The 25,194-nt window shown below is 47.4% G+C and overlaps 1 protein-coding gene across 4 annotated transcripts; it reads right to left on the reverse strand.

Annotated features, from left to right (window-relative positions):
* Positions 1 to 1,294: 1,294 nt before the first annotated feature.
* On the reverse strand, positions 1,295 to 24,613 carry GDPD2 (glycerophosphodiester phosphodiesterase domain containing 2). 4 transcript variants are annotated; one of them, XM_053373705.1, is made up of 16 exons: positions 24,417 to 24,613; positions 16,609 to 16,743; positions 13,006 to 13,109; positions 12,816 to 12,909; positions 11,761 to 11,820; positions 9,581 to 9,679; positions 8,155 to 8,248; positions 7,030 to 7,175; positions 6,388 to 6,470; positions 6,097 to 6,247; positions 4,439 to 4,654; positions 3,969 to 4,120; positions 2,596 to 2,743; positions 2,364 to 2,446; positions 1,720 to 1,748; positions 1,295 to 1,366 (listed from the first exon to the last, which is right to left on the reverse strand). In XM_053373705.1, the coding sequence occupies exons 2-16, from the start codon at positions 16,708 to 16,710 to the stop codon at positions 1,314 to 1,316; spliced, it is 1,614 nt and encodes a 537-aa protein (XP_053229680.1). In that variant the 5' UTR covers positions 16,711 to 16,743; positions 24,417 to 24,613; the 3' UTR covers positions 1,295 to 1,313. The 4 variants fall into 4 exon arrangements, with proteins under 4 accessions (XP_053229680.1, XP_053229679.1, XP_053229678.1 ...); XM_053373704.1 differs by lacking the exon at positions 24,417 to 24,613 and adding an exon at positions 19,385 to 20,117 and having other exon boundaries at positions 16,609 to 16,740; XM_053373703.1 differs by lacking the exon at positions 24,417 to 24,613 and adding an exon at positions 19,385 to 20,116.
* Positions 24,614 to 25,194: the final 581 nt, after the last annotated feature.

The raw sequence follows: 25,194 nt of genomic DNA on the forward strand, positions 1-25,194 counted from the left end.
GGTTATGTGGTACCCATGGTTTACTGAAATGAGTGAAGATCATGAACCACAGCTTGAAGCTGGCTTCTCTCAATACATCACAGTTAATACCATAGTTTGTCCACCTTCAGGTATAAAATGAAAATTTGCAGTTTAAAGTGGAAGCAGGCACTTGGCACATCTTCAAGGTGATTGAAGAGGATGGGGAAAGTGTACGAGCCTGACACTTGTAAATGCTTTTTTTTCTCTTTAATTAAGTGATGTTTATTCAAAATGTGGTCGTTAATTCTGGTTAGTGAACAAAACACTACTGTGCCGCTACCACCAGAGCTATACCCGGAACCTCTTTTATTCAACATGTCAAAAGACTAAGAAGTTTGCTCTTCCCACTAAAAGACACAGTTTTCTGTGAAGAATTCTGCAAGGGGTTCTTGAGCAGGGGAAGGATCTCAAAGTATCTTTAAAAGTATGCCTGTTTGGCTAGAAACACAGGTAGAACAGATTCATGGGGAGGGAGGGGGTGCCTCCCTTCCCTACAAGGCACTGTTGCACAATGAGATACAACAGGCTGGCACTTTTGACACAGACAAAGCAGGTTGGGATTTGGAAGGGATGGCGTCACTCTTGCGGAGAGGCTGGCGCTGGGCTGATCAACTCTTGTATATGTAATGTTAAGCAATGGTTTAGTGTAGCTCTATGCTAGATCACAGCCTATAGCAGCCTTCACCAAAGTGGTGCCTTCCAGCTGTTTTGGATTACAACTCCCATCTGGCTGGGGCTGATAGGAAGTGCAGTCCCAAATTGCTGGAGGGCACCAGGCTGGCAAAGGCTGAATGAGAGCCATGTTTGAGATGCAAAGTGCCTAGCTGCAAGAAAGCATGTACTTTCTCTTCGTCCTTGTCCTCCACACCCCTGGAACAAGAATTGCAGCCTGACTCAGCTTTCTCAAATCATGCAGGGTGTTTTATTGATAACAGTTTCAGAAGCACGTAAGAAAAAAGAAGATTTCTATCACCTCCCAGACAAGGGACAACACTTAAACCTTCAGATGGAATCTCCAGTTCTTTGCCACAACTGGTACAGTCCTTTCCCGACAGTTTCAGGATCTAGGCCATGCTGAGAGAGACGATTGCAGGATAATTGCAGAAGTCCCGCTGTGCTCCCCAGAGGCCATGTGGCGGCTGTGCCTCTTGGCTCCAGGGGACAGAGGCCACCATGGCCAGGTCTCAGCAACAGCCAGAAGCCATCCCCAGAAAAGACATTTTGAAAGGTGAAAACTGCCCTGCCCATTCACCAATGGGACCTACACAAACATATCCGTTTGTGCTGATATGTCACTCAGACAACAGGCTGTGGATCTTTGTCAGGAGCACATCTGAGTCATAACCTGGAAGTGCAGAAAGGAAAAAGAAGAATGTCAACACAGGAGATCCTGGGTAGGGGACTACTAGCTTTATGGTCTATTCATTGTGGGCCAAGGTGTTTGTATGTTTTAAACAGTCAGGCTCCTGCAGGAGCATTGTGGGTGAGAACCATGTACGCTACCCTTAAGCTCCTTCGAAGAAAGGTGCAATATAAATAACTGCAGCCTCTGCCCACTGATAGAGTTGTTGAATAGAGTTCAAGTCACCCCTGTCAGTTTGCAGGTACCCCAAACGATGGTGGAAAGTGGATCGCACAACACACACAAAATATAGCAGAAGTATCACACCGATCTGAAGGCCCAACGTCTCCCTTTACCTTGTGGCTCTTTTCTTCGGGACCATTTTCTGTAAGGGGAAGGGAGGGAATAAGTTAGCTCAGAGACAGGTGTGCCCTCCCACCCTCAGCTTCATCGCTAGTGTCTGTGGTTCTGCCAGAGACAAGGGAAGTATTTTGATCTTGGTGGAATAGAGGAAGCTAGGATATATCACACCAGCCATTAGCCGTGTTGCAAATACAGGGGGATTATTTTACCCGCAACTTATTACCAACAATTCCAAGAAAAAGAGGAAAGCAACCATCCAATGGAGCTCAGGAACCTGAAAAAATATTTTAGGTAGGTCAACAGTGTCACTCAGTGTTGAGGCCATGTTTGGATCAGGGAAGAGCAGGGCAGAGGTGAGGTCAGGGCTGCAAGTACACACCAGCAAGACTGGCAGATTGGTCCGTGACATCAGGTGACTGACAGGTGGGTGGCACCCAAGTGAATACTCTTGTGCATTGGTTTTCCTAAATGCCCCCTTGGTAGGCAGAGCCCAGCCCATGCTGTGAAGACATGGCTATATAGCAGGGAAGGCGATCATCAGTGGCCCTCACAACTCCCATCAGCCCTGGTATGTTAGGGGTTGGCAGCTGCAGGACGCCCTGCCCATGCAGAAGGGAGCTCCTCACACTCTACTCACTTCAGCAAGAAGAAGGCCCAGACAATCAGCAGAAAGGAGACACAGTCTGTAACAATCCAGATCATTTGGTATGTGGCACGAGGCTGTGGAGAAGGGAACATGGGGAACGGAGGTCATTGGGGTGGGAGAAAGGGCAAATGGGCAGCTGCCAGTTTCCCCGGGAAGCTGCCTACACAGGGGTGGTGGTGGTGGTGATACAAGTCTAGTCCTTCCCTGCCCCTGCCAGTCTTACCAGTAGCCAGAGGGGGCGCTCCATTCCCTGCAGCACCTGGCAAGCGTTAGTGGTGACAGAGTTGGCTCCTGCGCACCACAGGATTGAGAAGAGCCACGGGGCGTTCACCACGTACAGGTTCACAGAGATGTTGTCACGGCGATACTCCCTAGGGAAGAAGGTGGGATTCATGGCACCAAAGCAGAACAGGGAAACTCCCGTGAAGCCTCTGGGCTAAGATACGCTGTGCCTAAGATACGCTGAAGGGAAAAGGCGGGCTCCCAGAGGCAAAGGCAGAGAGGGAGACTCTTGAGCGTAAGCCCCACAGTTTCTACCCACAGAGTTTGCTGCCGTGTTCTGGGACGATGTTCAGGGCTTATCATCTGGGGTTAGATATACACTGGTACCTCAGGTTAAGTACTTAATTCGTTCCGGAGGTCCGTTCTTAACCTGAAACTGTTCTTAACCTGAAGCACCACTTTAGCTAATGGGGCCTCCCGCTGCCACCGTGCTGCCGGAGCACGATTTCTGTTCCCATCCTGAAGCAAAGTTCTTAACCCAAGGTACTATTTCTGGGTTAGCGGAGTCTGTAACCTGAAGCGTATGTAACCCGAGGTACCACTGTATCCTTTGCTCAGCCCCAAAGGGTGCCAGATCCCCTGCATGCCCTGTGTGAGAGCATCCAGCAGACAGTGGTGGGCTTTGGGGTCTCAAGTTTCAGCGGCACCCTGTGTGACACCAACATTTGGCACACAGACACCCTGGCCTGCATTCTAAATAATGGTTGCAGTGCCACCGAGGCTCCACGTCCAGTGTAACTGAACTGGTTGTGCTCCCCTAAATCCACTTCTGCTGCAGATACCATTCTATCAGGAGGTCCATTCTGCACCATGTTGGAATCAGGCCTTTAGTGTGGAAGTATCTCCCCTCTGGAACTCCCTCCCACTGCATATCAGAGGGGCACTTTCTCTATTGCCTTTTCGGAACCTGCTAAAGACATTCCTCTTTGAACAAGCTTTCTAAGTGGAAATCTTTATCCTGGCGGATATCTGGCTTGGATCTGCATTGATTTTGTGCATGTGCTGTTCTAAATTGTTCTCCTTTATGTAGGATTGTGTCCAAAGTTAGTTCCACTCAAAGTGATCCAATTGAAATTAGTGAACGTGATGAACTTGGGTCTATTGATTTCAATGAGCTTACTCTGAATTTCCAAACTTATCCATGGAGTAACAAAAACTTGAGACTTTTTTTCCAAAAAGAAAAGACACTGTCTCAGGATGTTCAAACTATCTTTGCTAGCCAACTCTCTCTCCTTGACCTATGCCTGGGACAGACACCAACCTGCCCCACTGTCACTGCCCTCCCTCCTGCGCATCGCCCCCCCCCCAACTAACCGGATTTCAGTGCTGCTCAGATTTTGGTAGGGCAGGTTAATACGCATAAGGTCTTCTGTTTCATTGCTCAGCTTCTTCCGGCCATAGACCTGCTGGAACCTGGGTGCCCGCTGCTTCACCCAGTCTCGAAACTCATCAGGGAGCCACAGGATCTGGGAAGGAGGCAAATGGTAAGCAAGAGATCCCTCCTCACTCCCACTGCTTCATGGGGAGCAAGACCTACAAGAGAGGACTTGCTGTGCTCATTAGGCCAGACACTCCTGTGTAGATCCCGTTGTTGTTAATAAGCAGCTACTTGCTCTATTTGCTCAGTGTGATTTACTGCTGGCTTGCTCTTGCCTTCCTTGTTGTTTGCATTCAGGCAGAACTTCTCAAGGCAAGCATGCCAGCCTCATCCCTGTCCACCCACTTTCCCCACCACCTCCAAGGGGAAGCCCACTGTGTCCTGTCAAGCAGTGAGGACAACTCACCAGCTCCGGGGAGATGTCTGAATGGAGAATAGTCTCCACAGTGACATTGACGAGGTCCTCGTAGTGGGGATCCTCCTCGGGACGCAAGTCAAACATGACGGACACGTTGTGCCTCTTGGCCTCAACCAGCAGCTGCTTCAGAGACAGAACACGCTGTGCCTGTGCCAAAGCTCGTTCTGCCTTTGAGAGGCTTCGTGCTGTGGGGAAGGGTGGCTTCTGGTGGGGGGCAAGAAGGGAGTCAGTGAGAGAGGACATTATAGAGCCCTGCAGCTCCAGGCTTCTCCAACCCAGGCTTAGTTCCCCATTAAGGCTGAATAGGCAATCACCACCCATCCATTTTTGCTGCATGCAAGAGCTTCCCCAGTCAGACCTAAGGATCTTGCTCCCTACAAGGGAACGTAATGAACACTGTACCATTCACTCCTATGGGACAAGAGAAAGTAAGAGGGCAATTGCACTTGAGAGAATGCTGTTTCCATGGTCTGGGACTGGTAATCACAATAATATTCATTCAACAAGATATTTACTGGCATTCAGCATTGCTCAACAAGCCAAAATGTAAACAATAGAAACAGTTTATTGATGATAAACATTTGGACAAGCAGTTGCAAAGCAAGGGTATGTGATACAAAACAAGAACCTAACCAAACCAAAGGCCTCTTGAAAAAGAACAGTGTTTTGAAAGTGTTTGAATAAGCCTCCCTTGGGAGAGAGTTCTGAAGTATCAGGGCTGCTCAAAGAAAGCTCTGGTCTTTTGTGAAGGATACTTACCTTCACAGTAAGACAGAATTTGGAGCAGGACCACATCAGGATATCAAAGGATTTACCCAATTAGCATGCAGTCCATGGAGCTCTGCTATCTCAGAGCAGTCATCTGCACAGCCTATTGAGCACACGGGCTCAGTAGGGATCAGATCACCAGCAGCAAATACCACAGCCCACATGCCCCTATTGGATTCATTAGATCTGGTCCTATTGAGGGACTAAGCCAGGCACCAATCACCTTTCTGGGCCAACAGGAACATTTGGAATTTTGAGAAAGTACCATGCGCACCAGTCACAAAATGTTGGTGTGTGTGAGTTGCAGGGAAGCATGACGTAATGCAAATTGGCTGCCACACCTAAAAGAGCAGAGAAAGCTGAAGGCAAGCCCCTGCCAGCACCACTGGGAAGGTGGGGGGGGGGAGGCATCTTGACAGAGAGAAGCCCTTTGCACCTCTCCTCTGTTCAGAATGGAAAAGAGGGTGGGTGTCCAATTCTGGAGCGTATGTCCCATGTAGGAGAGGCTGAACTGGTGAAAACAGGGGCTGAGCAGGAAGAGCTAAACGTCTCCCATGTATTGCGGATTTTTGAGCAGGTATATACTAAGATCTTTGCGGGTGCCGTAAAGGTACAGATGGGCACAATGGAGAAGCCCACACTGGCAAACCCAGGTTTGTGTATTCTGGTAGTAAGAATTATAGCCAGATATACAGCACCTTCTTGTCTGTTCTCCATCCCACACAACAGGAAATCATTTCCCACCGTATTGTATCCCTTCAGAGAGCAAATGCACAGGGAGCAACCAATGCTATTCCACTCATGCAAGTCAGCCCAGCAGCACCCATTTCACCCCACCAAGCACAGGCCTTGACTTGGCACCACCACACAGCTCTCACCTGCAGAAACCAGCTGCCAGCATCAAGTTGCTGCAGCTGCGTCCAGTTGAAGGAGCTGGCATTGGACTGGGCTTGAGCAGGGAAAACCTCTTGCACATTTGTGGTCCGGATGAGCTTCTCGTCATGCATGATGAAAGGGACCCCATCGACACTGCCAGGCGAGAAAGAGAAAAAGAGCTTGGTCTGGGGAATGGATTCATCTCTACTGCCGGAGGGAGAAGTTGCCTTGGGGGACCAGGAAGCCTCCTCATCTCCCACAGACAGCTGATCTGCCACCTCCGCTCCCCTTACCTCACCAGGACATCTGTCTCCAAGACGCTCACTCCATAGTCAACTGCCTTCCGGAAGGACATCAGAGTATTCTCAGGTGCAAGCTGGATGGAGATTAAAAATGGACATAAAATGACAGGTGCATTTGAAAGACAAAGGTAGTAAGGTTGGTGCTGGATGGCAAGTAATGCTTAGTGGGGACATGGGAGAGGGCCTTCTTGGTGGCTGCTTCCAAACTTTGGAAGTCCCGCCCTAGAGAAGCTAAACTGCTGTCTTTTTGCTAGCAGGTGAAGACTTTTTTGTTCCAACAGGCCTTTGGGAACTGACTGCTTTTAATGAAAGAGCTGGTGCTGTGCTGCTTTCATTGTAATTATCTGCATAGATTTTTGTATAATTTTAATTCTACCAATGCTAAATCGTATATTAATGATGGATTTTTCTATGTCTTTTTTTGTTTTTATCTGTAGGCTACTTTGAGTCCTTTTGGGGGGAAAGGTAGAATATAAATCTAACAAGAAGAAGAGGAGGAGGAGGAGGAGGTGCTGGTGGTGGAGGAAGAGATAAGGCACCTCGGGATCCCTTTAGTCAGTCTCCCTGTCCCCAGTTGGATATGCCACCTATTATCCTGCTTCTTGCTGTGCAAAGGAGGTGCTGGCTACTCACCATGGGAGCTCCACGGTGCCCGAACAGAGCTGGCTTGGGGGGCAGCTGGCTGTACTCCAAAAGACAGGGGGAATCAATACCCAGTGGGGCTAAGTACAGAGCAAACACTGCACCCAGATACAACAGCAACAGAAGAGTTCTGAGGACTGTGGAGACACAGACAGATGGAAAATGCAGGTAAAATGCAATGGCAGTCTTGGAAGAAGATAATAGCAAGCTAGACCTTCATCACTAGCATTGAGAAGACATTCCAGGTAAGATATCAGAATTGGGCCCCCAGCTCTTTGGGATCATCCTAGTCTCTTCCCACCAGTGAGGTTACTTGTTTCTTCAGAGTGGAACGCTAATAATGCAATGGTGCCACCTGCTAGAGCCCTAAAGAAATATCTGAGCAACACACTGCAGCATGCAGTACTGCCAATACACAAGACGTAGGGCCCCTCCATACTGGCATTTTATTCAGAGTGTAGTCTGCAACATGCTCTTGGCACAATAGTTGTGCATTAGTGGTGAATTTAGTCTGCTTTGCTAGTTGTTCTGTGATGCTTCCCCACTGCTGCTATGTCATTGTTGTCTGGAGGGACTATAAAACAACAAAAGTGGGACAACTTTCCCCTCACTCTCCCAGTTTTGGTACAAACAAATAGGATTTCAACAGGATATGCACTGGCTGGAAATGAAGCAGTATGACTGCCCCAAACATTTGCAGGTGCAAACAGTATTTGAAGTGAGATTGTGTGTAATTGTCCGAGTAGCCTCATCACAAGCCCAAATAATCATGAATGAGTGGTAAAAAAAGACACTAGGGCTGGATCGACACTGATCTGGAAAACTATATATTTCCCAATGCAAGTTCTCATTGGCAACATTTCGCTGCTCTACAGCACTATCTGGTGTCACATTTTAATAACACATTTCTAATGTTTTAAATGATGAGGGTAGATTAGTCCTAGGAGGGACCCCGTGTGGCCTTGAAACATTGTCCAACACCTAAGGAAGACTCCGAAATGCCTGCTGTAGGGGCCTGTACTGGGAGAGAACAAGAATATTTATTTATTTATTTATTTATTTACGGCTATTAGCCCATAAAGGAGAGAACAAGAATAGCTTTGGCCTCCCTGGTACCTGAGCAGGATGTACGGTAAAAGCAGTCAGCCACTGGCCAGGCAAGCAGTGTCATGCCCACCACAGCTCCGATGTGCAGGAAGGGGCCTGTTGCCTGGCAGGGCAGAAACAAGAGTTAGCCATTGGTTTGGAGTTTCCAAGGGAGTCATATCAGGCTGCAGCAACATGGAACAAATAGAGCAGGTAGAATGAAGGGGCAATGCCAGGGAATAGGCTGGCCCTGAAGCTAAGCTTTTAACCCAGAGTTCCCTGCAGGATAATGGCAGAGGGCATCAAGGGCTGGAGTCCCCACCCAGAAGGAAAAGCCACAGTTAGTGTTAATTGCTGCAAGATGCTTTCACAAGGAATGACTCATAAATTAAATAAGTGAGCTGGAATTTAAACTGTACTAAGATTATAAGCTTTTGGCAAGAGGCGTTGAGGATTATAAATGAACTTCTTTATGGCGATATAATATAATCTTAACCACCAAATATGTTTTACTGGAGTGTCTGAAATGCATAGCAAATGTGGAAGGTTTGGAACTTGCAACACTGCAGCCAGAGTAGCCACAGCAAGGAACTGGAAACCAGATAAACCAGCTGACACCTTGCAATGGTAATAAAACATATGGGATATATAGCACTGTTGACAAAATTTGCATGTTATAAAAGAGATGCTGAAGGATGTGCACAAAACCAATTTTACTGAAAAATGGAGTACGTTTGTTCATTATTGGAATGCAAAATTCCAAAACAATGTTCAACCTTATCTAGTATTCTCAGTCTTATAATTTGACATTTTGTTTAAAATATAATAATGAGCAAGGATGCCTGATTATATAATGCTCCTTAAACCATAACTGACATTTTATATATACATGATATTAAGAAATTATATATCTATTATTTATTTTTGTAACCCCTTTATTTTGTGATATAAAACTTGGTCAAAATGTGCAAGGGTATTCTGTGTTCCAATCAACTTTGCTTCCTCCTGTCCGGTCTTCATCAGCCATAAGAACCACCGGCAGATTGCCTGACTTGCTTTGTACCACCTGTACTGGGTAGGATGCTAGAGGGCAGGGGGTATCAGACTTTTCCTGGGGGTCTACCTGTGCTGTCAGTTGTCTGGCCGACAAGGTCCAACAGGTGCACAAGAAACGGTTGCTGAATGTACCCACTGGGTTGGTTCACAAGTTAACTGCTGTGTAGAAGCTGCTATGAATCATTCCATGTTTCAGTTGCTGCTGCAAGTGATGCCATGCGCAGCAGCTCAGCAAGAAGGGAAGGCAAGGAAAAAAACACAAACTGTGCCAAAATCACATGGCAAACACTTGTTATATCCCAAAAGCTCACCATTCAATTCATTTTTGGGCAGCGTTCATGTGGCAGCTGTGCCATGGCTCATATTCTCTGAGATCATGCCATCAGCTGTGGATTCTTACCTGCAGGGAGATGCGGGCACTTTCCCACTGCTCTTCCCACTGAACCTCCACCCCCACAAAAGCAGAAGCCACCACAAGTGCTGTCAGGATCAGGAGAACCTGGAAGGAAGAGAAGACAGCATCAAGTGCCTGGGGGCAGGGGGGGCAATTGTATTCAAGCCACTTTAAGAGCTTTATTTTGAAAAGGAGGCAGTATGTATAGACCAGGGGTCGGCAAACCTTTTCAGCAAGGGGCCAGTCCATTGTCCCTCAGACCTTGTGGGGGGCCGGACTATATTTTGGGTGAAAAAATGAACGAATTCCTATGCACACCAGGCAGGCCCCACAAGTAACCCACAGATGCATTTTAAAAGGACACATTCCACGCAAGAGCACCATGCAGGCCAGACAGCATTGTAGATGATAAATATTAAAATGAAAAAAATTTCTTACCTGCACTGATGATAGTCATTGTTTGGATGAGGGGGTCCTTGCCTGGGTTTGGTGCTGCATTGCGGCCTGCTGGGCCTCCTGCTGCTGGCATCTCTTCTGCACTTCGGGGGTGGGGGCCCCACCCTCTCTCTTTTCCCTCCCCCCATAAATCTCTTGCCCCTCCCCCTCCCTGGGTAGTGCCTCTTTTCCTGCCAGTGGCACCTCCTCCCCCTGCTTTTCCTCATTCTGAAGGAGGACTTTGCATAAGAACATGCGGCAGCATCCCTCTTTTTTGTCTTTTCCCCTAGGGAGCTCAGAAAGCGGCTGGGCCGGGTTAACGATCCTTGCAGGCCTGATCCGGCCCGCGGACTGTAGTTTGCCGACCCCTGGTATAGACTGTCAAGACCTTTCTGCAAGGACTGTACCACTTTGGTTATTTTGTACATTGTTGCAACTAAATAAAGCTATTGGTTTCTCACCATTCTGGAAAAAAGTGTGCTTGCTTTGGCAACACATACATTAAAAATTTTTTTGGGGGGGAGTGAAAAGTAGGGAGCTGCAGGGTTCTGTTCTGGGCCTAGTGTTGTTGAACATCTTTAGAGAGATTGTTTTGCATTTGGAATGGTAAAGTAATCAGTTTGCTTGTGAGTGTTTGAGAGAGAGAGAAAGTGAGTAACAGAACACAGAATCATAGAATGGCAGAGTTGGAAGGGATCCTGAGGGTCGTGCTGTCCAGTCCCCTGCAATGCATATATTGGGGTGCAGTGAGGCTTCTCTCTGGGGAAGCTGATGTGTGTATCCTTTTCACTTCCACCTGTGTTCTACTTGCATGTTTGTAGGGAATGGTGAATATGTCAGTTTCAGTTTATTTTAGTTTCCTATTTTTCTAGTCTTAAGCTCAGTTCCCTACATTTCCAAATCAGTTACAAGTCCTTGTGAAAAGCCGTGAAGCATTTTAGTGCGTATTTATATGTACACTTTACTGTATGCATTTTTGAACATATTGCTTGGCTGGAGAACTACACAGAAAAAAATAGAGAAATGTAAATTTCAAAGCACGGCAGTATTTTGGTTCTCACATTGTAGTCATGTTTCTATTAAATGTGAGGTGAATCATTTTTTTCCTCCATCCTTACAAAACATTGCAAGCCCCCAGTGTCCTCTTCCCTTCAGTGGTATTGTTACATTAGCTCATTACTGACTTTATTGGAAAAATATTTGTTAGTTTATAGCACTGGCTTTATTGGAAAAGTCTGGAAATCTGTGGTATTTTTGCTTACAGTGCCTTATCGTTTTAATTGTTTGGTTTTTATTCTGTAAATTACCTTGTTATCTTATAATAGAAGACAGTCTCTAAACATTTTAATAAGGAAAATAAACTTACATAGTGCCATCAATGTGCAAGGCACTGTGCCAAGTGAAACCCTGTCCCAAGGAACTTACAGACTAAAATGTAACAGGAGAATAGAGGAAGGAGAAGGAAGTGGAGGACCACCAGGCCGTTTTGGGCCAACCACACCCACCTGTCATTCACCTAACATCAAATGACATCAGGTGAAGAGATCTGTTGTACTTTATCTCAGCACTAAGTGCAAAAATAAATAAACGCATGCTCATTTGATACTAGGAATCCACCTCGTTAATGGTGGTGATCTGGTGTGCAGCAACATTATGCAGCAGCAGCAGCACAAACCTTTGTGTACGATTGTGCCTTCCACAAAGGAACCTGGTAAGAAGTTGGAATTGTGCGTGGGGCAGGGGGGGTTTACCTTGTGTATCCAATGGAGCTTCAGGGGCTGGTGCCAGAGCTGCAGGCAGAGTGCCAGAACCTATAATTAAAATGGGAGAGTGATGTGACTTAGGACCAAAGAACCCACTTTGGATTCTGCGACAAGGACTGCAGGAGGACCACATTCTCATACGAAGATGATGGTGTTGACACCACTCAAAAATAAAGAAAAGCACTAACTCTGTAGTTAGGCAACCTGCTTTCTATACCCAAACCCTTCAGACCTGTATTATGAAAGTTGCAGATACTTTCCTATTTGCATTACAAATTCCACTGTCACAAAAGTCTCAGCCACTAACCACTAGACACCCTTCTCAGAACCTTCCTTCTGGCTTCTGAGATGTTCACTTATACAGTGGTACCTCAGGTTACATACGCTTCAGGTTACAGACTCCGCTAACCCAGAAATAGTACCTCGGGTTAAGAACTTTGCTTCAGGATGAGAACAGAAATCGTGCTCCAGCGGCGTGGCAGCAGCAGGAGGCCCCATTAGCTAAAGTGGTGCTTCAGGTTAAGAACAGTTTCAGGTTAAGAACGGACCTCCAGAATGAATTAAGTACTTAACCCGAGGTACCACTGTACACTGGCATTCCCAATGTGCTGATTTAACTTTCTCCCAAGAAGCTCTATTAAGTTTTATGAAATGTTGGGCTTAGATATTGCTGGCTCTCTCCAAAAACTGGAGTTCCCAGACTTAATCACATACTAGCAAATTCAGATAGGTATGTCTTGTGTGACAAACCTGCTTTCCTCAAAGACCTGACTTTTTCTAATAAGGAAAGTGATGGGAAAATGTGCTGGAGTATGGGATAACCCTTGTTTTGATGCAACATCATGTAACCTCTCCTCTAACAAATCAGGATAAATGCTCTACAAATAGGTTATATGGCCCTTAGTAGACAGAACAGCATGTTCCCAAATGGGTTTTAAGAAGTTGATTTCCCCCCACCCCCCAACCACCCCAAAGCGAGACCAGGGAATTCTGGAGGTACGGTGCAAGCGTCCTAGGAAAAGAGCCAAATAAAAAGGGTGTACCAGGAGCAGTGAGGAGAAGGTGACCAGAGTTGTTGTTCCAGACAGCATCACCATCGACCAGTCAAGCCACCATCCTGTCTTGCGGAAAATGAATCTGTTGGCAGGGGGAAAAACCCGAGGTGAGGAAGGGTTATGACAAAGGGAGCTGGAGAGAATCTTAGGTGGGCGGCACCCCGGGCCTTCTACTCACTCATTGAGATTGTGGAAATCATTGAGGGTGACAAAGGCAAGGTAGAACCAGGCCAGGGCGAAAAGGCACACGCAGAAGACGAAGAAGAACCAGGCACAGTCGCACTGTGAAGAGGAGGAACAGGTTAGAAAATGAACCACCGGCAGCACATCACTGGTTTGGGAAGTGGTGTACATATGATGTTAGTCCTTCTCCTTATTATCACCATAATCACCGATTAATCGCCTTCTAAACTGCCATCTCAAGGCGAGTTACAAAAAAAAAATTTAAAACAGTTTTTAAAATAAAAAACGACAGCTCCGAATACATTTAAAACAGGACTATCCGGCATCAATCCTGTCGTTCCTTATAAAATCTGAACTTTGGTATGTCTTCCCTCCCCAACTAGCTTTGATCCAAAGCGAGAGAGAAAAGATTCAAATAGCTACGGTATATTTAAACCTGAAAATTTGTACACAACGTGTTTTAATCTTGTAAGCCAGTTTGTGTCTCCACACAGAAAAGTGGGTTAAAAATAATGAATGAAATTATGCTTTTGCCTTGCTTGCTCTAAGGCTGAGCTGCGGCACTGACAGCAGATTCTGATTTATAGCCCACCTTAAATCAAGCTCTGAGGACAGCTTAGCCTTAGACTGAAGATTAGATAATAATTTTGAAAGTGATTTGAGGAGCTTTACATCCCTTGGGAAACATACATGTTTCATTAGTTCTGAAATCATTTTGCTGATGTGCCTTGAAATGAAGATCTTGTATTTTCTTCCATGCTTTTGGCTTCTTCTTAGTAAGGGTAGATAGACTATTTTGCTGTTAATTTGGATTTTGTCTTTAGTAGTTTTATTCCCAAGCTTTAGGATTAATTGTTGGCCCAGTTGTATAATACTGAGCTGATTGTTAGGTGTGTTTTGGTGGGCCTTTTGAAATGTTGATTCTATGTTTATATTTTGGCAATATGTTTTGAATTGTTAATGATTACCTTGGAAAGTAGATGCTAAATATTTTACTAGGTGTTGTTATATTACATTGTTATTGCATGGTATACTGATGCTTTAGGAGCTGGTTTACCACAGAAAGGCAACATGCAGATAAACTGAAGCCGGCCAAAGCGCACATAAAGCCCTATACATGGAGGCATACCTGAGCAGAATATATACATTGTGAGCAGCAATCCCTCTTTCAAATGGCCTTCAACTCTCTGGAGGGAAAAACATGCCATCTGTCTCCAGCCCTGCACTGCTTACAGGGCCTACACTGCAGGAGGGGTGGGAAGCAGAAAGAACACTTTCCTCCATGGCCAACCCCCCTGGCTTCCTCCCACCCACATTCTCAGGAACTCACTTTCCGTCACGTGATCAGATAATGCCTCTTCTCACTTTTGCTGAGCGTGGCACCCCAGTGGTGGAGCAAGCCAGTCGGGTGCCTGGGGCAGTGCGCATGCCCTGCGCCCAGGGGCGGGGCCAGCCACCTGTGGGGCAGGGCGAACCAGGGCAGGACGCCCCGCTGGGCCTCTGAGGAGTCTGCCTGCCTCCTCCCACTCAGGTGCCCTACAACTGAGGGGGAGGCGGTGGGCGGACCTTTGGGGGCAGTGTGGAGCCTAAGGGCACCCAAGCCACCGCGGCACTCCCAGGAGAGATGCGTGGCTCGGGCATGGTGCAAGCCCCGTGGTGAGTGTCGCCTGGCATTTTGTCTCAGTGGTTACACCCGGGGTGGCCTGCCCCACCACACCCCTTTCCTCCGCCCCTATGTCACCCAGTATACAAAGGGGTGGAGCTGGACACAGACTCTGTGGCTGCCCATGGCTGCTACTTCCTCTAAACTCCCATCGCCTGCCCACCTCTGCCCATCCCTGCTGTGTTGCAATGGTTTGTTTTTTAATTATGGTTTTAATGTAGTTGTTGCAAACCATTCAGGGATTCTAATTAATAGAGGGTGGTTTAGAAATTTGTAATGATAATTATCATGTGGGGTTGCCATGTCATGGGCCTGGTCTGGAAACTCCATCTAGTGCAAAACACTGCAGTTAGGCTGTTGATGGAGATGGTTTATCACCAGCACATTACTCCAGTTTTCAAAAGCTTGCACTGGCTGCCCATATGCTACTGGGTCAAGTTCAAAGTTCCTGCATTAATTCACAAGGCCCTTAAGTACTTGGATCCCGATCCCTGCCTGATCCCTGATGTATTTGGGGGAATCGCTGTTAGGGGTCCCGAATGGCACTGCCTGCATCTGCCAGGAGCCAAGCGTTCCCGTATTGTGGAATTCTCTCCCGACTGAGAGGGCTGGGCGATGTATCAATACATCGTCTGAAGTTGGTTCGAAGTCCACATTGTGAGAACGGTTCTATAATTTTTGACATGGTGACATATGACGATTCACAATTTGTGAGGGTGCTATGTAAAAAATTGTGAAATGGGAAAAACCGTGAAGCCAGTCATCGCTTCTCTTATGTTTCCTGCTGCCCCTGTTGCTCTCTGTACTATAAAATAACAGTTGTAATGATATGCTAAAGGTGAGTAAACCCCTTAGACCCCTAAGTAGTAGCAGTTGCCAAGACATTGCCTTATTTGCCTCTACATAGTTACATCCTTATTTCAGATATTGTGATATATCAGTATATCACAATGTTTAGCTGCAGATATATCACAATGATGAAAACCAGAAACTGCCAGCCCTACCAGGCGGTCCCTCCCTCCCTCCCTCAATGAAGACTTCTTTTTTTAAAAAAAGAAATATTCAGCAGGCACTTTAAGTAAGCTTTTTATTATTGATTTTAACTGATTTCCCCCTCTGTATTATATATATATTTGTAACCACATTGTACATTGCTTAGAAAAAGGGTTTTAAGCAGCATTAAAAATTGTTGAACTAAATAATGATGAAGATGAAATGATAATAATGATACAATGAGGACCAGGGTACTTTACAGGCATGGCTACATTTCCCCACTGCGCTGGGAAACCAGTTTGTCTTTTGCTGTCAAGAAAGAGAAGGGGGCCATGATTAGTCAGTAAGAGGGAATTCCTAACACGTCAGGGCAGGCAAGCCATCTTTCTCTGTGAGAGTCAGGCAGACCGACCAATTCCAGCACCAGGTCTCCTGGAACTTTTGAGAGCACAGCACTGAGTGGGCCAAAACTGAGGGTGCTAGGAGAGGGTGGTTAGGGGAGAGAGAGAGAGAGAGAGAGAGAGTGTGTGTGCTGGAGGATCCTGCCATATTGGACACTAGGGAAAACAGGTCAAAACACAGCTGCCTAAGAACAAAGACTTCTGTTGAATTTTTGCTGGAGCTTCTGTTTCTTTCCTCCCTCCTATTCCTTTTTCCTTGTGTGTCATGCCTTTTTAGATTATGAGCCTGAGGGCAGAGACTGTCTTGATTTTTGCAAGTCTCTCCGAGAGCCCTTTTGGTGATGGGGTAGGGAATAAATGCTGTGAAAAATGAACTTTAAAAAAGCCCTTGACAGAAAAAGGGTCCATGGCTGGCACCCCCTGCCCCTCTTCTCCAGGACATGCCAGTGCTCTCCTCATGCCTCATGACGCAACAGAGCCAGGCCAGCCAGGACTCTCTAAACACATCCCTACAGATGCTGGAGAAGAGTTGCCCACTCACCTTGCTGGTTACCAGACCCTTCTTGTTTCGAGTCCAACGGCAGCTGTAGAGGCACAGCAGGCAGGTGGCACACCGGCTGCAGCAACCTGCGTCCTTCACCATGGTGCGTCAAGTAGTGGAGAACACCAGGCCCTGCTGGGGGGAACACATGTAGCCTATTGGTACTGCATGGTAGGGCACGTGGAGTTTGCAGGGAGGAGGCAGATAATGCAGGAATAGGTGTGGCAAGGGGGGGGATAAGGAAGGAAAGAAACCACACTGGCTTGAATGGGTCTTCAGCCTTCCGCCTCTCCTGCTCTTTTCCACTCACAAGGAACAGTTGCGGTTTGCAAAAGGGAGTGCGGAAGTGTGTGAAGTTCAACGAGATCCCAAGCTCCGTTCCCCCACTGTCATCACCCAGCGCAAATGTTGCGGGTGCAATACCAGAAGAGGCTAATCTAGATCAGGCACCAGGCCAACGGAAACCTGCGCACGGTGGCGGCGGGGGGGGGGGGAGAGAACTCAACCTGCCTGGTGAGTTGCACCCCGGGCACCCCACCCCAAATTTGCAAGCTGGGGCAGGCCCACGTTGCAAGGAGTCGGGTTAGTATGGAGCTTAATCGTACCTCTCTCCTCCAGAAAGTGAAAGATAAAGAGGCAGACACAACACACGAGAGCAACGGGACAGGAGGGTGCGGGGAAACCCACAAACACAGCCCCTCCCTCCCCTGCTTCTGGTGTTGTTAGGGTTTATACTCGGAAGCCACATTTTGGAGAGGAGAGTCTGCTTCCTGCGTACTCACTTAACCCTACTTACTAGCCTCATTCATTCATTTCTTTCATGCACAAGCAAAGGCTATTCCTGCATTCCAGGTCCCTCAAACGGCCTGCTGTTAAGCAGCTCTGAGTGGAGCGCTTGGAACCCCTATGGAGGGTCTGTTTACAGAACAGGTGAAGCACATGAAGGGTGGAAGCCTGTTACTTGCAGCTCCTCCTCCTCCAGCTGCTGTGAGAGCAGGATGCTGGACTAGATGGGTCACTGGCTCTTCTTAAGTCCTCAGCTGAATCAAAACCCAGATTCCAGCACACTCAAGCTGCCTAACATCAGCCACACAAACAGTGGAAGGAAGACATGCAGACCTGCTTCTTCTCCCATTAAACCCTGTCTCCATGTCCCTCTCCCCATCCTCTGTCCCGCCCCCCCCAGACTGTATGGCCACTGGGGCAGGGACCTGCATTCTTGCTCTTGGGAAAGTACAATGTATACAAATGGCACTGTAACAATAATCACAAATAAAAACCATAATGGCAGTATACGGTATTTCATAATGATGATGCCAGTAATACCTATGAGCCCCCAAAATGCTCTTACAAATCAGAAGCCTGCTTTAATTGGGTTAAGTTTCTCCCCATGTCAAGATAATTGCTTTGGGAAAAGACGTATCCAGTGCCTGGCATAATACGCACAAGTGTGTTTACCGCAGTCACCCATAACCAATGTCAGAAGAAGCAACAACAAAAATGCATATGATCTTCCTCTTCACACATGGCGATACAGCTCTCTCTACACGGGGATGGTCTCTGCATCACATAATGTGTGGAGCAGTTGAGAGATGCAGAGGCGCTGCAGTTGTGAGAGGGAAGGAGCACTCCCGCCCTGCCAAGGCCCCTCAGGCATGGGGAAGGTGTTGCTATGGATACCAGAGAGACTTCAGGCCTTGGTGCACAGGGGCATGTGGGGCAGTGGTGGGGGTGCAGGAGGTAAAACACGACCATTTGGCTACTCTGCTCAAAAAAACCAGCCTTCTCAGGCCACCTTATCTGAGAGTGCCAGGGTAAAGGCAGGTGGGCAGAGGCGATGCGGAGACCACCCCTGGTTTGGTTGCACTAGGCATGGAGCCTGGGGGACACCACAATTTTTATTTAGAATGGAGCGTGAGAGGCAGTGGGGCACTGAGGTTTGGTGTTGCACTGGGCACTGCTTAAATTTGAGGCTGCAAGTTCTGCCACTGCAGGTGGGGACAGCATGGCACCCACTGAGGGGGGCAGAAGGAGCTGCTAGGGGTGGGGTGACTCTGCAAGTCTTGCAAAACCGGGCAGGCATGGCCCCAGCTTATTTCCGGGGGGGGGGGGGAGAGAGACATTGCAACATTTTGAGGAGTCATGTGTTTAGAAAAAAACTCATTTTCCTTCTGAATAAAAGTTTGGCTGTACAAAATTATTTAAAGTATGAATGACCAAGATTACATTAGTCAGAAGAAGGGGAGAGCAAGCTGGGAAATAAACTAGTCTTAATTGTATCCTCTCCCTCCCCCACCCTCTCCAGCCCAACTTCACACACAATCCCTATGCGGCACAGAAAGTGGAGGAATGCACATGGAATAATTGCATATAATTATTAAGGAAAACCCCACACAGTGGTGCCCATTCCCATGATGGGGGGGAGGGGATATCATGGTTTCGCTCTTTTAAAAGAAAGGAAAACTTGGAGAGAAACTTCTTGACCCACCTTCAGAATCCCACACCAAATATTTACCCCATCTAAAGCTGGAAAGTGAAACTAAAATGCGTATTTTCAGAAGACAAGATAGCTCCTTTCTCCAGCCCCTTCCTGCCGTCCCCACAAAAACAACCCAATTCCTACTTTATTACCATCCCCTGTTTTTGCTGGGTGGGCTGGAGAAAGGAGGGACCCTTCTTTTCTATGTCCCAGAAAAGAGCCTATCTTGCTTCAAGGCAGTTTGCCTACCGCCCAGTTTGCAGCACCTCTGGTGCTCCTCCCAGGCCCCTCACTCACCTTGACCAAGGCCCCAGTCCCCTTGGAGGACAGGCTGAGAAAGAGCTGGCTGATCAGATCTCTCTTCTTTTGCAGGCAGTCCGATGAGGCACTTTTATCTGACAGCTGCTTTTATTCTTCCAAGCTGAACTTTTGCTGCTGATGCTCCTCCTCCTCCTCCTCTCCTCCTCCTCCTCCTCCTTGCTCTGCTCTCACCGGCTGTCTCCTCTCACCTGCACAGTAGCTGGCATGAAACCCGTGTGTGTGCCACCTATGGGCAGGGCCAGGCAGGCTAGGTGCACTAGGGAGAGGCAAGAGCGCCTGAACTGGCTGAAGGGCTGCAGCTGGAGGCCAAGGAAGGTGCCGCTTTTGTGCCACACTCTTCAGCCACTCAGTTCACAGGCCAGGGGAGCTTGTTCTGTGGCTGGCTGGAGAGGCCCAAGGTGGGGGGCGGAGGGTGGGGGGGAGTCAATCACTCAGAACCCAGACCTGAAGTTTGCAGGCAGCCCACGCTCGGAGTGGAGGAGACGGAGGAGGGAGCCAGACAAAGGAGAGGGCTGCCCCAAAAGGAGAGAAAAGGAGCTCTACACCACACAGGCGGCTCATTCCACTCTGTCTTCCTCTGGCAAGCAAGAGGAGCTCTAACAAGCATACGCAAGTTATTTCAGGACCAAGGGCAAGAAGAAACCCAAACAATATCCTCTCTTGTAGTAAAACATTCAAAAAACTTAATTGTCTGACCATTTGTAGCCCTTTAATGATACTCCTTCACATCTTCCTGCCTGCCTAATAGGTATAAAAGCTTCCCTGGGGGGTATGGGCAGTTTCTGAGAAACTTAAGTTTTTATATATGCATTAAAATGATGTTTATATATCACCGCTCAGGGCAATTGTTCACACAAAGCAGCATCATAGAGAATAACCACACAACACACAAAGCAATATACTAAGATTAAAACTGGCAGCATAACCCTTTAAAATTAGCAGTAAAACTTCATCAAGAAAAGTAACTTAATTAAAAGATTGGAATAATAACATATTAAATGTATGTTCTCTTCTAATGGGGGAGAGCATCTAGAACTAAGGGGTAACCTCTGAGAAGGCCATGACTCTGGTACCAGTCAACCTAACACAGAAGCCTTATGAGGAACAGTTGAGGGAGCTGGGTATGTTTAGGTTGGAAAAGAGGAGACTGAGAGGAGATACGATAGCCATTGTCAAGTATCTCAAGGCCTGTCACATGGAAGATGGAGCGAGCTTGTTTTCTCCTGCTCTGAAGGGTAGGACTCCAACCAATGGCTTCAAGTTACAAGAAAGGAGATTCTGACCAAACATCAGGAAGAACTTTTTGACAGTAAGAGGTGTTCCACAGTGGAACTGACTGCCTCAGAAAGTTTTGGATTCTTGTTCCTTGGAGACTTTTAAGCAGGGGTTGGATGGCCATCTGTCATGTATGATCTAGCTGAGATTCCTGCACTGCAGACGGTTGGAATAGATGACTCTCGGGATCCTTTCCAACTCTACAATTTCATGATTCTACTGTTATGAAGTTGGGTTTTGGGGGGGAGGGAATTGAGATCTTTCAAACCCCTGGACCCAGCAAGTATTAAAACATAAGACAGGCTAGCTTCCTGTGTTGAGGTGCTTTTCTGGGTGATGGGTCATTAAGAGAACAAAGGAAAGTGGGGTCTGTGCTAGGCAGAAAATGGGTGGGGCCCCTCCCTCAACTTGCAAAAGTGAGGACAAAAGACAGAGTTTAGAGTTGAGTTATGTGACTTAGAAGCTGGAAAGGAAGAGAGACAGCCATATCTGATTTCTGCTGGAATCCAAGACTGTGGCTATGGGAGAAACAAGTCCCTCTTGGAGTGTTAATGCTATGGGCCCCTCCATCATAGGCTCAGGTTGTATATATGTGAACAAACCATATATCTTAAAGACACCACAGTCTTTGCTGAGCTTCATCCTTGAAGGAAATATGAACCCTGGGTAAGCACTAGAAATTCCAAGAATCTTATACTGCTCAGATATTGGGGCTCATAAGATGCAGATTACTTAGGCAAGGATTTAGAACAATTTAGGCAAAATATATAAAGCAGGTTTGGGAGTTTCTGTGCTATGGAATAACAACTGACCGTCTACAAGTATTCTGTTTTTATACTATAAATTGCCCATTGACGGAGCCAAGAAGAGGTGTGAATTAATGAACTGAAAAAAGAGTATCTTAACCCAGTAAGATTCCAGAGGTGAGACATATATGCTGTCAGACTTCAGTCTTTCAAATTTCAGTGGCGCCGTGTGCAAGGTTAAAATTCAGCTGAGCTGTTGGCAAATAATAATAATAATAATAATAATAATAATAATAATAATTTTTATTTATACTCCGCCCTCCCCAGCCAAGGCCGGGCTCAGAGTGACTTACAAGCAATAATAAAAACAAGTTGAATGATTACAACTTAAAAACAAAATTAAAATACAACATTAAAATATTGAAACATTAAAATATTAAAATGTAGCCTCATCGCAGGAGGAGAAGGAAAAGAAAAAAGAAAGAGAGGGAGAGAATCAAATTGGCTCCAAGTCAAAGGCCAGGCGGAACAACTCTGTCTTACAGGCCCTGCGGAAAGAAATCAGATCCTGCAGGGCCCTGGTCTCATGATGCAGAGTGTTCCACCAGGCCGGAGCCAGTGTTAAGAAGGCCCTGGCTCTGGTTGAGGCCAATCTAACTTCCTTAGGGCCCAGGACCACTAGGGTGTTGCTATTTATGGACCTTGAGGCTCTCTGTGGGGCATACCGGGAGAGGCGGTCCCGTAGGTACGAGGGTCCTAGGCCGTGAAGGGCTTTAAAGGTCAAAAGCAGCACCTTAAATCTGACCCTGTACTCCACCGGGAGCCAGTGCAGCTTGAAAAGCACTGGGTGAATATGCTCCCATGGCAGAGACCCCGTGAGGAGCCTCGCTGCAGCATTTTGCACCCGCTGGAGTTTCTGGGACAGCTTCAAGGGCAGCCCCGCGTAGAGCCAATTACAGTAGTCAAGCCTGGAGATGACCGTCGCATGGATCACTGTAGCCAGGTTGGGGCGGGAAAGGTAAGGGACCAACTGCTTGATGCGGGGAAGGTGGAAAAATGTCGCCTTGGCTGTTGCTGTAACCTGCGCCTCCATGGAAAGGGAGGCATCAAGGATTACACCCAAACTCTTAACGGAAGGCAATGGCACTAATTGGGCATTAGTGGCAAAGGGCCGCATCTCAAGAGTAGAGCATCTGCTTTGCATGCAGAAGGCTCCCGGTTCAGTCCCCAGCATCTCCAGGTTGGGCTGGGAGACACCTCTGTCTGAAACCCTGGGCAGCTTCTGCCGGTGAGTGCAGGCAGCTCTGGGCTAGAGCGGGACCAATAGTCCAGCTTAGTGTAATGAGGTTCCTATGTCTCTGCCCTGTCCCAGCCGAGAGAGCGGTGGCAGGAGGCTGAGATGAGCAACTCTAGCAGGGGCATGAGGGCTGCCCTGGGAAGGTGGGTGTGAATGGGGGCGACTGTCCCAGGCCCCACGCTTTGGACGCCCCTGCTTGTCACTGGGGGCACAGACAGTAGCCCAAGCTTCCTGGCTGGTCTTGCTGTCTCCTAGCCAACTGGATAACCTCTCAAACCCCTCACTTGTTAGAGCAAGGCAGAGAAGTCGGGCGGAGGCAGCAGCAGCAGCAGCAGCAGCAGCAAAAGAAACAAGTGATTGAGAAAGGAGGGAATAGGCCACCGGAGCTCAAGTGGCTGCAAAAAACAATAAATTTCAAGTTAGAGGGTGAAGGACACAGAGAGGAAGGCCACTGGCACTTTCTGCAGCTGCAAACAACAACGCAAAAAAAGCCAAGGAGAGAACAGGGAGAGGGAGCCCAACAGTGTTAAACCGGGTGCAAAAAATGGCACAAAGTAAGACAGGGGAAGGGAAATGGGGAGATATTGGCCACCAGCGCTAAAGCAGAGGCAAAAAGCCAAAAACTAAATTGGGGGAGGAGGGACTATCAGCATGGAGAGGAGGCAGGATGGCAGAGGCAGAGGGAGATGAAAGCAATGGTGCCCCCCCCACTGTTTGATTAGCCTTGCACCCTCTTCAGCTTGTTTGGAGGTTCTAGCAGGGGAGCGCAGCTATCGTATACCCTTGACCGAAGAACGGTACACTCCTTCTATCTGGGATGGTCGTCCTCTTCCACCGAGCGCGCAGCTTCGGGAGGGACGCACATGGAGCGGTGAGGGAGGAAGAGGACACCCGCCTAGCCAGCCAGATCAGCCGAATCAACCCTGGCAATCAATGGGGTGACAGATGTCGCAGCCAGATCGCCCTCACACCCTAGCCTTGCACCCTCTTAGGCAGGAGTTGGCAAGGTTTATCTTGCCTGGGCTGGATCGGTCCCGCAGAGATCCCTCCGTGGGCCGGATCGTGCGTGTGTGCGTGTGCGAGCGAGCGAGCATGCCCGTGATTTTCAGCATCTGCGCGTGTGCAGACGCGATTTCTGGTGCCGAGGAAGCGAGTCCCTGCACCGCGCTGTGTCGGTTCAGTGCAGTGCGCGAGTGGGCAACTCGGTTCAGGGGCGGCTTGTGGGCCGGTCAAACGACCTCCACGGGCCGCTTCCGGCCCAAGGGCCTTAAGTTGCTGTCCCTTGCTCTTAGGGATAGCTCTGGAGGCATGATATGTAAAGCAAGCCGTGTTCAGAGCCTTGAGGTTGATGCCAAAGCTGGATGCAGAAGCTGAGGATGGAAGATTTCGGGGTAACCCACAAAGTCAAAGGCCAGCCTGGAATTAATGCTGGAAGGTCATTCCTAGGGAAGGAAAGACCAAGAGCAGAAGACCAGTGGCAGTAGCAGCCAAGCTCATCTAGTTATAGGGCCATCATCCTAGTGGCGCAGCAATAAAGCTGCTAGCACATTTGCAAAGCTAAGCAAGGTCCAGTATGGTTTCAAACGGGGTGGGCAACTGTGTGTTGAGAATCCTGCATTGCAGTGGGTTGGACTAGATGACCCTCGGGGTCTTTTCCAGTTCTACAATTCTATGATTCTATTATTCTTACCTTGCTCCTTGCTTATAGCATGGGTCACCTCTTGTACATTGTGTTTTCTCCCTCCAGGTGGTCTTCTCCCTTCTCCAAAATACACCCTTCCTCCAAAGTACCGTAGACCCCTAATGAGAGAGCCTTCTGGTAGCCACTGACTCTGGGCTTCCTCCCTGGTCTGCCACTGTCATCACTGGCCCATGACGGGGACTTTTCTTTTTTAAAAAAATAATAATTTTATTTATATAATTTATTTTACAACATACAAAAAACCCCCAACTTTATAAGATATAAGGACTTGTTAGAAAATAAGATTGTTAGAAAATAAGATATAAGGACTTGTTAGAAAATAGAAAATAAGATATAAGGACTTGTTAGAAAATAAAACCCCAAGATGATTGTCACCAATGGAAGCGAAGCCTCAGAAAAAACTCAATATGGAGGTCAAATGGCTGAAATATTGGGAAATTCTGGAACAAGAGGGAGACAGAATAAAACTGCAGAGCTTTGAAAAATTAAAAAATAGAGTGTGAGACTGGCTCCATTACTACCAAATAATGGAGGCATATAATTTGGACAAAAAACTTTGCTTCCAGGTGGAAAAATCAAAATTGGAAACAGAATTGTTAGATCCCAAAATTAAGAATTTGTCAAGAATGTATAACTTGCTGTTGAAATGGAACACTCAGGATGAAATGGTGAAATCTGCTATGATTAAATGGGCACAAGATGTTGGACACAACATTATGATGGCTGACTGGGAACAGTTATGGACCACAGGTATGAAGTTTACGGC

This window comes from Podarcis raffonei, chromosome Z (genome assembly GCF_027172205.1).
Source record: "Podarcis raffonei isolate rPodRaf1 chromosome Z, rPodRaf1.pri, whole genome shotgun sequence".
Classification (NCBI taxonomy): domain Eukaryota; kingdom Metazoa; phylum Chordata; class Lepidosauria; order Squamata; family Lacertidae; genus Podarcis; species Podarcis raffonei.